Source organism: Amblyraja radiata, chromosome 20 (genome assembly GCF_010909765.2).
Source record: "Amblyraja radiata isolate CabotCenter1 chromosome 20, sAmbRad1.1.pri, whole genome shotgun sequence".
Classification (NCBI taxonomy): Eukaryota; Metazoa; Chordata; class Chondrichthyes; order Rajiformes; family Rajidae; genus Amblyraja; species Amblyraja radiata.
The window spans coordinates 34,927,944-34,943,416 of record NC_045975.1 but is presented as its reverse complement, the minus strand read 5'-3'; the positions used below and the strand labels follow the sequence as shown (position 1 = coordinate 34,943,416).

The window sequence follows — 15,473 nt, the reverse complement described above, 5'->3', positions numbered from 1 at the left end:
TTGATCTTGACTACGGTGCTGTCTAAACAGGGTTTGTACGTTCTCCCCGTGACTTGCGTGGGTTTTCTTCGGGTGCTCCGGTTTCCTCCCACTCTCCAAAGATGTACTATTTCCTCCGACACTACAAAGACGTAGGCTAATTGGCTTGGTAAAAATTGTAAATTGTCCCTAGTGTGCGTGGGATAGTATTAGTGAATGGGGATGGTTGGTCGTCATGGACTCAGTGGGCCGAAGGGCCTGTTTCCGCGCTGTATCTCTAAACTAAACTAAAACGAAACATTGGACAGGTACATGGATAGGAAAGGTTTGGAGGGACTGGTGTAGATGAGGCATGTTGGTCGGCGTTGGGCCATGGGCATGTTTCATGCTGCATAACACCACGACTCTATGAACTTGATCTACTATGCCACAGATCTATGCTGTAACCCTGTATTCTCTCTGGCAGGTTGTGTGGCAGGAAGAAGAGCTTGATGATTACCACGCAAGGAGAGGATGGGGCCACAGCCATGGAGAAGGGAACTGCCAATGGGAGAGGGGGAGATGCGTCCAAACAGGGTGAACTGAACGATGGCGCCAAGCGATCAGATGAATGGATCCAACTGATCGATAAAGACAACATGGAGGCTGTTCCCGAAGCTGCAGAAGCCACCAAGTTAATGAGAAGGGATGAATCTGGAGAACTGTCTGATGTAGAGGTGACAGCAACCACACAGGAGCAAAGCCACAAGAGTTAGATGGTGAAGGAGCTGACACTGGGAGCCATTCCTCTCATCCCCACACTCTTTATATGGCACTGATGGTGCCAACCTACTAAATATGTCTGTCAGCCTTTTGATCAGCCCTGTGAATTGCCATCTAATGCCAGTATTCACAAAGTTTGCTCAAAGGACCATCACACCTTTATAAGGAGAGACCTTTCCATTCTATTGAACCATTGAACTGTTGCATTGAATTGCAATGCTCTCCAGCCAGGCCGAGCCCCGTTGTACCAGCCCACGCCACTCTTGTGTTGGACAGGGCTGCCCTTCCATCTGACTGCCGTCAGACTGTTCCATCGGATTGTCCTTGTGCCGGCTTGCTTTATTCTGCTGTCGGAACCTGTTGCTTTTGTGCTCGTGCAGTGTTTTATTGTCAAGACATTGACTTATTCACCAGTCATCTCCCCCCATCACCGGATTCCCACTTAAACATGGTTGTTACTCTGAGCCTGAGGACCAAGGAGATGAGCAAGTCCTTGCTATGTTGACCCATTCACCCTACAATGGGGGAGATGCAGAAGGAAATCTTTCACTCCACCTTCAACTCTTTCCTTTCTCCTTCAGTTAGCAGAATCAGAAAGCTCTGCTCTGGGAGTGGCTTGTGCTAGGGTGTAGGGGTGATTGAATGGAGGGGAGGATTCCGTCATCACAGCTACCTTTCCCGGTTGGGAAAGAAATCAGGAATTACAATGTTAGGGCCTTGCTTGGGTAGTCAACACAAACTGGTTACCAACATCATACAATGTTCCTTGCGTATGTCATAGATTTCCATTCCTGAAATTTGACTTCACTTCCACAGTTGTCCAGTAAGTCAGGTCCCAGAGGTTAAAGAAGATAACTTTAGTGGAGTCGTTCTGGAAGATGCAATGCTTACCATCCACCTCGGTGTTTCAACCTATTTTATCTGCAAGAATGCAGTGGAATAAACCCAGCAGCTCTTTGCCAATTTCATCTGTTAATTTACAGCAGTTTATGGGGAACAAATTGGTGATCTGCTCGGTAATTCTGTGAAAATGACAGGAACTAAATAGCCGTGGTCTGTAGAAAGCCTTGCAGAATATTGCTGGGATGGTGTGGTGTAGAGGAAGGGTGGGATCGACTATGGTTTACTCACCACCTGAAATGAGGGAACTTATTGGCCAGGTTAGAGTCTAGTTGAGGTATAGATGACGTTAGCTGCCTGATGCATTGCTTTATTCCCTAAAGCTCATAATCCCAATCCTGCAACCACAGGAATGTTTACCATTCCAGTAGTTGATTAGAAAGTGTTCTATTCCACAGTTATCAGCAACAATTCTCCTTCCCAGAGCAGGTTTGGAGATAGAGAACATTTCATAATCAATTGTTCTCACTAACAATCGGCAATGTGTCTAATTCCTGTAATTGATTCATAACATATTCCTGATCTAAATCCTAGTAGTTTAATCTTCCACTCCCATAACAAGTAGTGATGTACTTCGGTCCCAAATTGGATTCAGAGAAGAATCAAGCTGCACAACTAATCAATAATATGAAAAGAGGCTTGCAATTAATTAGCATGTTCCATGTAGAACATCCCAAATCACTTTGTGGATTATGATGTATCATTATTTTAAAGGCCATTGCAATGTATAATACTAATGCCAGCAAGTTCCCACAGCGTGGGTGGTTCTACATTCAATAGTAACGGCAGTCCGTTAACACACTGATGTGTAGGTGTTCTTTGAACACAGTCCATCTGAACGGTGCCCCAATCTGAAACATTTCACACGGAGTCCAGGGTTCACCTTCTGAACAAACTTCCTTTATTCTGAAGAAGGGTCCTGAGCTGAAACGCCACCCAACCTTTTTCTCCAGAGATGCTGCATGACCCGCTGTGTTACTCCAGCAGTTTGTGTCCATATTCCTTTATTAAAAGGTAACTTCAACAGAACAATCATTTGTCTTAGAACTTGATCCAAAATGTCTAGCATTCTAAGTCACCTTTATGTGTCATCTGTTATCTGTACCACACATGCTCAGTGTGTGTATAGAGCAAGATAATAGTTTTACTGCATCAGGCCCCAATGCCCAGCACACCACATGTTTTGGATGCATTTCCACTGTTTCCTTTCATGTGCAATGGTCGGCAGCCCGTCCTGGAGATTTGGGGATGGTTGTCATGCAGTCTCCAGGTGTGGGGTTACTGCAGGCCACGAGAGACAGCAACTTGTGGCTGGGGTCAGTTCCAACCTGCCCTATCTGCCTGATCATGCAGTCACCCTCTTTGTTTCCCCGTCAGCAAGGCTTCCTATTCCCACCGCTGGTTGTTCAGAGATCCCATTTCACAGTCCATTCCAACGAGGTGAAGAATTTGTTCCCGAATCTAATCAACAAAGCATCCCCTTTTTTAATAAAAAGATTTACAGGGAGTTCAATTGCTTGCATTGCTCAGTAGGGTGTACCATTCTGCAGCTGATCAGCAAGGGAAGCCACTCCCTTAGCTATTTCATTCTCATTCTCATAACCCATCAATGAAGTATTTGTTCCTTTATCCAATTATTATTGGTTATGAAGTGCCCCGTTTTCTCGGTTGATCAGTTATGTTTTCTGAAGTGGTCAAAATCCGCCCCGAATTCCAGAAAATAATTAAGATTCATTTGTGTTGAGGAATTGTGTACAGTTGCATAATTCTACACCCTGCCAGCCAAGACCACAGTGTATTTGATGGCCATGCCCTACACTGCTGGAAGCTTGAATGAAAGGACCCGTTCAACCAATTGCAACATACTGCAAGGTGCAAGTATCAATCACAATCACAATAATACTTTATTAGCCAACTATGTTTTGCAACATACGAGGAATTTCATTTGCCAAATCAGTCATACAAATAAAAAGCAATGGAACACACAAAATACATTTTAACATAAACATCCACCACAGTGACTCCTCCACATTGTTCACTATGATGGAAGGCCAAAAATAGTTCAAATCTCTTCCCTTCTGTGCTCTCCCGCGGTCGGGGGCCTTGTGCTTTCCGTTGATGGGACGATCTTGACTCCAGTAGTGTATTAATTTGCCTCCAGCTACACAAGACGGCTCTAACTCTACCACGAGGGAGATGCACCAGGCAGGGTGATTAATCTTTATTGTCACATGTATTTGGTACAGTGAAATTCTTAGTTTTGCATAGAATACACAAGTATGCAAAGGGTCGCCACATAGAGGGTGCCGACAAAGTTACAAAAGTATTCAACATAGTCCCAATGGTCCTCGCCCCTCACCTCCCGTCGAGTCCCTCATTGGTCTCTGCCCCCCACGCCGGGTCCCTCTTTATTCTCTCATTGCCCTCCCCATGCTGGGTCCCTCTTTGTTGTAATCAATCTTCCCTCTCTCATCCACCCAACACCTTCCCCCCCTGTAGAGTTTACCCTTCATCCCTCCACATTTCCTGGACATCTCGTGTCCGTCCCTATCCTTCAACCCGTCCCCACATTCTCCTTTCCCACCTCCCCTGGGTTTCTGCTGTCTTCTTCTCCCTTCTGACCTTCTCTCCACAATCCCTTTCTTCCAGTGTGGGTGTTATTCTTCTCCCCTTCACTCCCGGCCCTCCAGCCATCACAGCCCCCCACCTCTCTCCACTACCCTCCCGCACCCCCTGGCCATCCCACCCAGCTCCCACATTCCCCACTCTGCCGGCACCGTCCCCATCCCACACAGCCACTGCACCCCACTACCCCCATTACACTCACAGCCACTCCACCCCCTCCCACACTAACCCCCTCTCAGGCCATCACACTCACCCCATTTCATACCCGCACTCCGGTCCCTCACACTCTGTAACCCCGGCTGCTCTAGACACCACGACTTCACTCACTGCCCACCATCCTACCCCTTCTTCCATTGCTCAATGGTGTTTGAACAGAGGGGTGAATTACAATCGCTTCAATGGTGAAAAGGTGTCCATGTTTAACGCTGAGTGATTGGAAGGAGGGTGACTATCCAGAGGTAGGTAGTCACCCAGTCACTGCATTGTATATATTACTACACTCATCCTAGTCACAGGTTACCATTGTTTCAATGGCATATTTATTCAAGACAATTCATAACCTGTACAGTATTTGATTCATGGAACCGGTTGGATAAAGAAAAACAATTCACACACATATGTGTTTGTGTTTTTGTGTGTGTGTGTGTGAATGAGTCTGAATGTATGAGAGTGTGTGTGTGTGTGAGAGAGAGAGAGGAAATAATTGCTTGAATCCTACAGTCTATTCATTTTGCAATCTATTCAAGTGTTTGCCTATTTGCGAACTAGAACATAAACTATTTGCCCCCTGGGAATATCTTCTACCCTGCGTTTACTAAGGACAAAACTCTTTGAGGCGGATGTAGTGACACAGGAAATGAAGCATCAAAAAGGAATTCTGCCCAGATGTTCCCGGGATACGTGTATTTGCAACAACATGAAAACGGGAATATTAAGCTTATTTGCTGATAGCGAGAGTTGTGTTTAAAGTATCCGTTTGCTCCTACTGACCTGGGAGGTGGAGAGTTGCGAGGGTGGGCGCATCTCGTGTTCAATCACAGGGCCACCAGAGTGGGCAAGGCATAGGATAGCTGGTCAAGTGGTAATGGTTCTCTGACAAAGGCCAGCCAGGGCTAAGCTGAGACAACACTCTGCACTTGAAGAGCAGCTGCCCATTGAGAAAATCGGTCAGCATCTCGAAGGACACAAGATTTTCAGTTAGCCTCCTTCAAGGAGATAGATATAACAGAGGAGGAAGATGTAAAACCAGACCTCTCGTTGCCCTTTGTACACTAACTAACACTTGGGAGCATTGACTCCAGGTACTATCATGTGGGAGAGGATTTTTGTGGGTACGTTGAGGCAGACAAATACTGGGAACCAACCTCGGCCCCGGTGAAAGGCTGTTTAATATGTGATTTTCATTCTTACCAAAAGTAAAATGATTAAACGAGTTGCCCCTGACCTTGGATCTTACACTTTGATCGCAAACAAGCTGGCAAACCTGATGGAAGTCCATCATCCTGTCACGCTAATTCCATTTCCCAGTCCCTGCAGAAGTTGCGCAACTTGCTCTGTGCTTCCAGCACCCTCGTTTATTTCAGGTTTTCAGCAAATGCATCATTTTATATCCCATCGTTCCAAAGTTGATGCTTTTTCTTTTTCCTTCATCCTCATTCATCTCTCTCTGTTTACAACTCCTCCAGGCAGATTCATTCATCTCTGAAAACCTTCATCACCCATCACTTGCCTTTAATTTGAGACTTTACATTAAAAGGTCATGGTGCCAGAGAGTAATACAGCACGGAAACAGTACCTGAGACCCAACTCGTCAATGCTGACCAGGATGCCCATCTAAGCTAGACCCATTAACCTGTGTAATTCACATCCCTATCCTATCCATGTATTTGTTCAAATGTCTTTTACATGTTATTAGTGTTCCACTTCCTCTGGCAGCTCATTCCATAAGACCATAATGCCTCTGACTTGTTGGGGGGCAAGTCTTTGATTTACAAATCTACTTTTCACTGTAACAGATAGCACACCACACTCCACCCCGTTCGACAAAACCCACAATGTATTTTCGATTGGAGAAATTTTGCTGAAAAGCATGTTTTCCAAGAATATTAAATTGAAGAACTGCTGTCCTGGTCAAGTGACTGGAAGGAGTTTGAGTAAATGGAGTAAAAGGTTTATGAGAAGTGTTAGGAAGAATGTCAGTCTGATTTCCATGCTGTAATGACTATGTGTTCTTGAGAGAAATTGAAAATGGCAATGCACCATCCCATGAAGTGTCTCCAACTTGAAACATTAGTACCGTTGTTCTCTCTCCACAGATGAATGGTTCAGGGTTTCCCTGTTTTTATTTCAGATCCAGCATCTGCAGCTTGTTTTGATTTTGATTCTATCCTTAATGGAATGAGTGCATCTAAGCAATGTCACGTGAACAGGTCAATGGAAGAAAAAAAAACCCAATCACATGTTTGAAACCGAGGTACCAATAAACATTTATTAGACTTTCTGTAAACTTATATAACACCAAAAATACATCACAGATTGAAATAATCCAATTGTGTCTCTGCCCTTCGATATATAAAGAATGCAGGTTTTGTACATAAGAATCTCAATAGCATTTCCACAAAGGACAATGGAGTAGAAAAGATCAGAAAATCTTCCATATAAAACAATGAAAGGTAGAGATGTTTATCTGCATGCAGAACTTAGCAGAGGAAGTCAATTCCAACTGTAATCTCCGAGTACATTTTACCTCTGTTTGCTTTGTTGTTAACTTCTCCCTGCTAACAATAATCTATTCTACATTTTCATTGATCTCCATCCCCTTTGTCTCATTTTCACACCTTACATTTCCTTTTCTCTGTATCCCCCTCTCCCCTGACTTCAATCTAAAGAAGGGTCTCGACCCGAAATGTCACCCTTTCCTTCTCTCCAGAGAAGCTGCCTGTCCTGCTAAGTTACTCCAGCATTGTGTGTCTGTCTTCGGTTTTAACCAGCATCTGCAGTTACTTCCTACACATTTGTTCCAACCACCCCTGCTGCAGATCCCTTAGACATCAACCCAACCCCTGGGGAATGGGCAAACGTCGAGGAATAAGCAGAGGGAGAGAGACGGGGATAGGGATGGGTGGATGAGAATAGGGGGTAAAGGATCGAGGGAGAGAGTAAGTGGCGAGGTTGAGATGTTCTGGGCTAAGTGTGAGGCAGTGGAAATGAAGGGAAAAAAGTAAAAGCAGCAGGGAGGGAGAGGAAGAGAAGCAGGTAAAGGTGGAAGGGCAGGAGAGATGAAGGGAAGGTAAGGATGGGGGGGGGGAGGGGAGAAGAGATGGATTCCTAGCATGATACGGCAGAATAATCGAGAAGAAGGGGAGCGGAGAAGGAATGAAATGAGAATAAAAGCGAGGGGAGGGGTGGGTAAGGGTGGAAGGGAGAGAAGGTGAAGCAAGTGGAGAGAAGGGATGAGGCAAGGAAGTTGGAGGAAGAGGGAAGAGGAGAAAGGCTGAAGATGTGAGTGGGGTAGCCAGCTGAAGGTTCCATGGGCTACTGCTGTACCACAGTGGTACCAGGGAGAGGAGTGGGGTTGCCTTTCAGCGAGTGTGCTACACTGTAGCTGGTGTTGACCTGCACAGGAAGTTCTGGTATTTATTTCCTCAGTGGAACTGATTAGTACCTGGCAGAATTGTAGGGTATGCCTTTCAGAGATGATACTACTCTAGCAGGTGTTCACCTGCACAGGAAGTACTGGTGTTTATTCCCTGGATACTCACGCTCCGATCAACACTGACCTGACAGAGAGACTGCACCTGTGTCTATTCACTCACAGCAAAGTCACTTTTTAAGGAATTACCCCACAAGGGGCAGCTCACTCCCACTCACTGTTATAGCCTTTTCCCCTTGGGTGTAGACAACTCCTACTGATTGTAATACACAAAATGCTGGAGTAACTCAGCGGGACAAGCAGCATCTCTGGAGACTTGGAATAGTTGATGTTTCAGTCCGAGATCCTTCTTCAGACCCGTCTGAAGAAGGGTCTCGACACGAAACGTCACCTATTCCTTTTCTCCAGAGATGCTGCCTGACCCACTGAGCTACTCCAGCATTTTGTGTCCAAATTCGGTGTGAGCCAGCATCTGCAGTTCCTCCTTGCACAGCCCACTGATTATGACACTATTTATTCCCCCTAGGGGACTGACTCAATAACTGCATTTAATGTTGGTTTAATGGTTCAAATGTTAACTTCTCTGCCTGTGCATACTCTGATGCACTGCCTGTAAGTGGTCACACACTCTCTACACCTGCCTGTGGTGCTCTGCGTTCTTTTAGATTCGTGGACAGTTTCTGATGGGATTTGATTGGCCCAGGGCTGGACTGGAATGGGCATTGCGATGAACAACTGTTCTTGAATTTGTCTAAAATCATTGCAATCTATGCATGTGGAAAAGGCATTTGCGTGGACTGGTCCCCACCTTGGTACAAACCAACAGAGTGCCCCCAAAGCCCAGCACTGATTGTGCACTGACCCACCAGCCAGTCACTGATGGAGCTGCCTGATGCTTTAACCCAATATGTCCCACCCAAGTGCCAATAAATAATTCTGCCTGTCCTCAGTTCAAACAGTGGGGTGACTTCCTCTGCTGGCACCACACTCAGATCACCACACCACTTGCACACACAACACCAATCTCACTTTAACCCTAACCCGAACCCTGTGGTTGATGGGCTGCTTGCCCCGTGTCCCCATGTGCGGCTGTAACTCATGGATACACGCTGGCAAACGGACAGAAACATCTTACAGCTTCGGTGCCATAGAGGGAACCCAACCTAACTTGCCCTGAAAATAAATGCGCTAATCGCGGGAAAACAGAAAGAAGATAGACACAAAATGCTGGTGTAACTCAGCAGTGTAACAGGCAGCATCTCCAGAGATGAGTTACTCGTCCCGCTGAGTTACTCCAGCCTTTTGTGTTTATCTTCGGTTTAAAGCAGCATCTGCAGTTCCTTCATATACACAACAGAAAGTAGATACAGCTGGTGCAGTTCACCATTTGACGACTCCACCCTTCATTGTACACTCTGTTAGGAGAAGCTGATCCAGGATGGGAGCCCCACCTCCAGCTTCCTACACGGGTGCCGCCCAGTTCCTAAGCTGGAGATACCTTCACTTTGTCTCTAGCTATCACGTCGGGACTGGGTAACTGGCTGTGGAGTAGACGGGTGACTAGACACTAAGTAATTGGGTTAAGAGAGGGGTTGAAAGTGAGGTGTGTTGGAGCTAGACTCCCTCTTGCAGGCATCCGGAATAAAAGCTGAGCTGCAAACCTCTGACGCTCACTCAGAATTGTAAGAATGCTCCATCCCAGCAGATTGCATCAAAGGCTGGAAGCAACACATCATTTGTCTTTGAAGCAGACATATCTGCAAACTAGCCCAGCATGGTGCCTCTTCACTCACTGTACATCAGCATCTGAAGGATACTGATGGTGGCTATGGAAACTGCTCCTATAGTTATTCTGCCGCACATCTGATACCAGGAGCTTATGCACCTTAATCTTGGATCTTATGCACCTTAACGGGGAAAAGGCAAGCCCACAGTTTAAACTGTGATCCTTAGCTGTGGCCTGCAATGGTCCTGGCACTCTAGGCTGACCCCCCACCCCATCTCAATCACTTGCAGAGATCTCATGCAAATTTGTTTTTACTATTTAATTTATTGCAGGACATGGTTGGCAGGTCAGACAGCATCTGTGGAGAAAGAAGCTGAGTTAATATTTCAGGTCAATGATCTTTGATCAGTTTCTCCCTCCATAGATGCTGCCTGGCCTGTTGAGTGTTCTTGCTTCCATTTCAAAACTTCCAGCATCTGGGATTTTTTTAAATCACTTTCAAGGATATCGGGGGGTTGTTGGGGAGAGGGAGTGATGGGGCAGGGTGCTGGGAGTAGTGGGGGAGGAGGGGATCAGGAAATTGTGTGCTTTGTGTGGAAGTATTGGCTTTTGTAAGAGCAGTGCATCGGTTTGCAAGATTTCCCCAACTGTTTCACACTTCACTGGACGTTTTCATCCCATCTGACAATTTGCTACTAATTCCATCACACTCTCCCTCCTGCTCCAAAAGTATTAATATTCCATTTTATTCTTGGCTGGGCTGCCCCATTCATTCTTGGCAACTCACGTAAGCAACCAACACCTTCACTGGTCAAGCTCAGCTGACACATGGTCCCTCCCGAATCCACTACCCAGTTTCCACCGAAGGACCCACAGGGAAGGGACCTCTCACTTGTTGGATTACGGGTGGCTGTGGGAATATCTCCCGACACGATCTTCTCATCTTCCAACCCTCTCGGTTCCTGGCGGTCATCCCAGGTACCAGCCTCCACACTTCTTCTCTCCCCTCCACACTATTTCTCTTCCCAACGCCCTGCATTTTACAATCCATTAGCGGTGGGGATAATCTCTCTCACACACGCACACACGCACACACGCAGATTCCTACACCTGCTAAACTTTAACTATCAAAAGGCAAACCAAGTTCTTTTAGGGAGTTTGGAAAGCTGAGGTTAAGAAGTTATGGCGTAAAAACTAAGAACAATTAACATCCAATGTCGCCCGATTGCTTCAAAGTAGTATGTGCACTAAATATCATGCAAGATTTACATTAGACACAAGTACAAAATTTAATAATAGTCCACAGTATTACAACAGCTCAAGGAGACACTCTGAGAAAGTAGAAAACCAGTTAACACTGAACAGCATGAACCAACTGCATCCTTGAAGCCAATTCAAATCTGCTTCAAAGATTGCTCTCCGGGAAGTTCTTCCATCTGTGGAATCTCTCAGCAGAGAGCTTTTGAGATCTAATTGCACGAGTGCAATAGAGTATGCCTGTTATGCAAGGCGAACGATGTTTTTAAATAAAAATTCACCCATCCCCTGCACACGAGGGTTAGGATGCTCAGGTAGAGTCTACGTCTGCGATCCTCGGGCCAAGGATTGGCAGCAGAAGACATTCCTGAGCCAAATATCCTCCCTCACTTCTTTGTGGCCGAACCGAGCCCCAGGACATTGGGCATCATTTGGCACTCTTGTGAAACTTTGAGACATTTGAATTGGCAGAGAGAAAAGTTCGACATAATACTTGTGCTTGTCCATGGTGCTGGTGTCTCAGGCAGGGTCTGGGGAACGGGTTGTGTACGGAGAATATTTACCCAGCACCATTCTACCCAGTGGGTGGATGGGCGCCATCAAAGGCAAAACATTCACAGTTGAGAATGGCTGCTTTGCCCTCGTTTGGGTCAAGAGCCCAGATTTACCCACGTTGGCTGCTGTCATTACAAGGGGTGGGGTGTCAAGTGGGATGGGTTCAGGAGTAACAAAACAATTCACCTACTCACCCCTACCCTCCCAACCTAGCAAGGCAACTCAAGCTAGTAAGGTTTTTAGTTTGAACTGGATAGTCGGGGGTGGATTAGTCAGGTGCCTAAGCTGCTTTTAGTTAAAGTAAGTGATGATTAGAATTAGGCACCTGGTTGAAGGAGATATATGCAAGATATTGGGTCAGCATGGATCTGGCACCATGGTCCAAGATCAATGTTTGAAGAGCTCGATAACGGGGTCAGCTGAGAACTCCATCTTGCTGGTGATGTGGACTTACAAAGGTTGGGACGCGCCATTGAGAAGTATCTCCGAAGCTCCCCATCTCGGCAATGGCCCTCGTAGAAGCTGCCTGGTCTGAGCCAAAGGTGGGTGAACTTCAGCTATTCCTCGCATGAGCAGCCCCAACTCTGTCTTGTGCTTGAGGGTCTCCCGAGAGGTGCGGGGACATGGGAAGAATATGTGGAAGCATTGGGAGAAAAGGAGAGGCTGGGCCAGAGGGCGGCTCTGTCAGGATACCCAGTGCCCTGGACATCTTGGCCGCTGGGATATTGAACCTTGTCCCCCCTCTCAGGCCCCCTCGGGGGACCTAAAATGAGGGAATCTGGTGCGAATCTTTCAGGATCTGCTTCCCCCAGGGCCTGTCAGGTTGAGGGATTCGGGACAGGGAGAGGATCTGCACTGTCCCGAGGCAGTGAAGAACCAGGCTAGTGTGGAGCTGGCACTGCAGGTTATTCCTCCACCCTCTCCCCCAACGGCAGGCCCCTGGGCAAATACTGAAGCTTGATCTACGAGGAAGTGCTCAGCTTTGCCTGTTGGCTGCTCTGATTGCATTGAGGCACATTGCCCAGAGCACAGTGCGAGGGACATGCCCGGGGGGGGGGGAGAGAGGGGGAAAACAGAACTGGGGGAGTACATCGCTGGACTAATGCACTTGCGGCTCTCACTAATGGCAGTGTCACGCATTAAACCAGATCACTTCCCTGAGAATGGCCTGTGCCAACCAGTTAGGTCTAAACGATGTGCTTGATTACAATACAAGTCGGCAAAACCAGTAGAGCAAAGAGAAGAGGGTTAAACCCTGGGTGTGCAACAATGTCATTGTCTTCCCTTACAACATAAACAACTCACATTACTCTCAGGCAGGGCAAGGGGTAGTGGTGAGACACATACACGGTGCCTGGGCTGCTTGTAGTCTTGTGCTTACAAACTTGCTTCTTCGAACTGGGCTCCTTCCTCTTTCCCGAGTGGCCGTATGGAGACCTGTAAAGAACTATGCAGTAACTGGTAAAACCCCAGGCGTCCCCCTTCACCAGCTTACTACTCGGACTTTGCACTAACCACATTTTACATAAAAGTACAATTGAGATTTTTTGACGTGTTATTATTTGCTTGTTTCCTGTCGGACGAACGGTTTCAACAGAAGCGAGCTTCAGGGGGGGGGGTGGGGGGGACGGGGGAGGGGGAGGTTGGACCTCATGGGTGACGGGATCAGGGTTCCCCAATCTCCTCAGCTCTCCCGGTTCCAAGGTTCCTCCTCAACAATTGTGTAGTCGGCAGCTGTGCCATTGGTGGCCTTGGTCACCTGGAAGTAATTATGAGGGAAGTCTAACTCAAGGGGAGCACGGCAGGGGAAACAGCGAGAAGCATGGAAGTCGTTAGAATGAAATACAACATACAACATAGAAAAGTACAGCATGGTAACAGGCTCTTTGGCCCACGATGACCAAGCCAAATCTGATGCTAAGATAAACTAACCACGTCTGGCTGTACGATCCATATCCCACCATACTCTTCAGATCCATATGCCTATTAAAAGCCTCTTGAATGCCGTTATTGTATCTGCCTCCACCACCATCCAGGTACCATCACTCTCTGAGTTAAAAAAAACTTGCCCTGCACATCTCCTTTAAACGTTGACACTCTCACCCTAAAGTTATGCCATCTCGTCTTTGACATTTCTACTCTGGGAAAAAGTTCTGTCGGTCTTCCCTATCTGTGGCTCTCAATTTTATACACTCCTTTCAAGCCTCTCCTCGACCTCTGGCGTTCTAGAGAAAACAATTCCAGTTTGTCCAACCTCTCCTTGTTGCTCATACCCCCAAATCTAGGCAACATTCTGGTCAACCTCTTCCGCACCCTCTCCAAAACCTCCACATCCTTCTGTTATTGAGGCAACCAGAACTGCTCAAAGCTTTCCGTAAAAAGGACAAATCAAAGTAGTTAATAAAATCCCGCATCCTATTGATACGATTCACTCTGTTCAGCCACAGTCTTCTTCTAAACTGGGAATATTGTCGAGCCGGAGACTGGAGCGTTCATACGGACACCTGCTCCAATTCCTTCTATTCTTTATCACAGCACTTTCCACATGAAAACTAGAGGTACATGTGACCCTGGGAAACAGTTGGGCAATAATGGATCAGCTGATTATCGTAGATTTACGTTCTCCCAATGGTTGGTTAGAAATGGAGAGATGTATAAATTGGGCAGCACAGTGGCGCAGCGATAGAGTTGCTGCCTTACAATGCCAGGGACCCGGGTTTGATCCTGACTATGGGTGATGTCTGTACGGAGTTTGTACGTTCTCCCTGTGACCGCCTGCGTTTTCTCCAGGTGCTCCGGTCTCCTCACACACTTCAAAGATGTACAGGTTAGTAGGTTAATTGGCTTGGTATAATTGTAAATTGCCCCTAGTGTGTGTTTGATAGTGTAAGTGTGTGTGTGTGTGGGGGGGGATCATTGGTCGGCACAGACCCGGTGGGCCGAAGGGCCTGTATGTCTAAACCAAACTAAACTGGAATGGGTTTTACTGACTGAAGTCATTCGTATCTTCTGAGGATGTGCCGGGGAAGTATAAAGGCTGCTATTAGAAACTCCCTCAGTCATTACGGAGTTACTGTAACTACTCTGCAAGGGAAAAGTGAGCTGGTGGGTTTAAGTTCAATTATGTTACAAATAAGAGACTTTGAATTTCTCTAGCCTGCTCCTCCTGCAGCTTGTACAGCACCAAGACACTTCTCAGGTGCCAGAACACACACCCTATCCCAGGACCACTGGAACAGAGAGACAGGAGACTTTACAGGAGAGAGCATGCATTAATACCACACACAGGCAATGGATGAAGTGAAGGGACATAAACAATGGTGGGGGTACACCACTTACATTGCAGGCAAAATGACTGAACAAATGTGATGTGCATGATTTGTACAGAGTCCCTATACCCCAAAAGACCAGGGCTTCATACAGACAGGCTACTCAATCACTGGCCCATTGTCAGTGCCTATACTTGTCTCAAATAGTTTCAGAGGACTCTTCTTTCAGGATAAAGGAGTCTTCATATCTGGTTATCCAGGGTTGCAGAACACAGTTCCTATCACTAAGCCTCACCCCAAAGCCTGGGATTGGCCTGACACTTATCTCTTCGCTAGGCATGGTCCAAACCCTTCCCTTGCACCAACACCTCCAGCCCCCATCCAGACCCCATGCATCAAACCAGCTCCCACGCCCCCTGTCCCCAATGGATCGACAAGCTAGCCCTACCCAGCCCAATCACCAGGCAGTCCAAACACCCACACAATGAGATTTCCACCCCCCACCACTGAGTCATACAGATGGAGATCTTCAGCCCAACGTGTCCACATTGACCAACATGTCCCATCTATACTAGTTCCACCTGCCTGCTTTTGGCCCATATCCCCCCAAAACCTGTCCTATCCATGTACTTGTCTAATTGTTTCTGAAATGTTGTGATAGTCCCTGCGATAATGAGACCCTTTATGTGTAAAAGGTACCCGTCAGGTTCCTTTTAAATCTTTTCCCCTTAAAACATGGCCAACAATT

The 15,473-nt window shown here is 46.8% G+C and overlaps 2 protein-coding genes across 7 annotated transcripts in view; one reads left to right on the top strand and one right to left on the bottom strand.

The window, feature by feature from the left end:
- The window catches only part of cd44 (CD44 molecule (Indian blood group)), a 28,999-nt gene extending 24,119 nt beyond the window's left edge, over positions 1 to 4,880 (top strand). The window contains exons 8-9 of one of the 2 annotated variants that reach the window (XR_004415128.1): positions 446 to 1,483; positions 4,835 to 4,845. Coding sequence is in view for 1 of the 2 variants with exons in the window: in XM_033039257.1 (XP_032895148.1) it covers positions 446 to 734 (289 nt within the window). In the remaining variant the exon portion in view is untranslated. Of the gene's footprint in view, positions 1 to 445 lie in introns of both variants that reach the window. The other variant, XM_033039257.1, reaches the window with a different exon arrangement.
- A 4,622-nt stretch (positions 4,881 to 9,502) lies between these two features.
- slc1a2 (solute carrier family 1 member 2) overlaps positions 9,503 to 15,473 on the bottom strand; it is a 105,176-nt gene continuing 99,205 nt past the window's right edge. For 4 of the 5 annotated variants that reach the window (XM_033039252.1, XM_033039253.1, XM_033039255.1 and 1 more), the window contains exon 11: positions 9,503 to 13,215. In XM_033039252.1, the coding sequence (XP_032895143.1) occupies positions 13,141 to 13,215 (75 nt within the window). In that variant the 3' untranslated portion in view covers positions 9,503 to 13,140. The remainder of the gene's footprint in view (positions 13,216 to 15,473) is intronic. The other variant, XM_033039256.1, reaches the window with a different exon arrangement.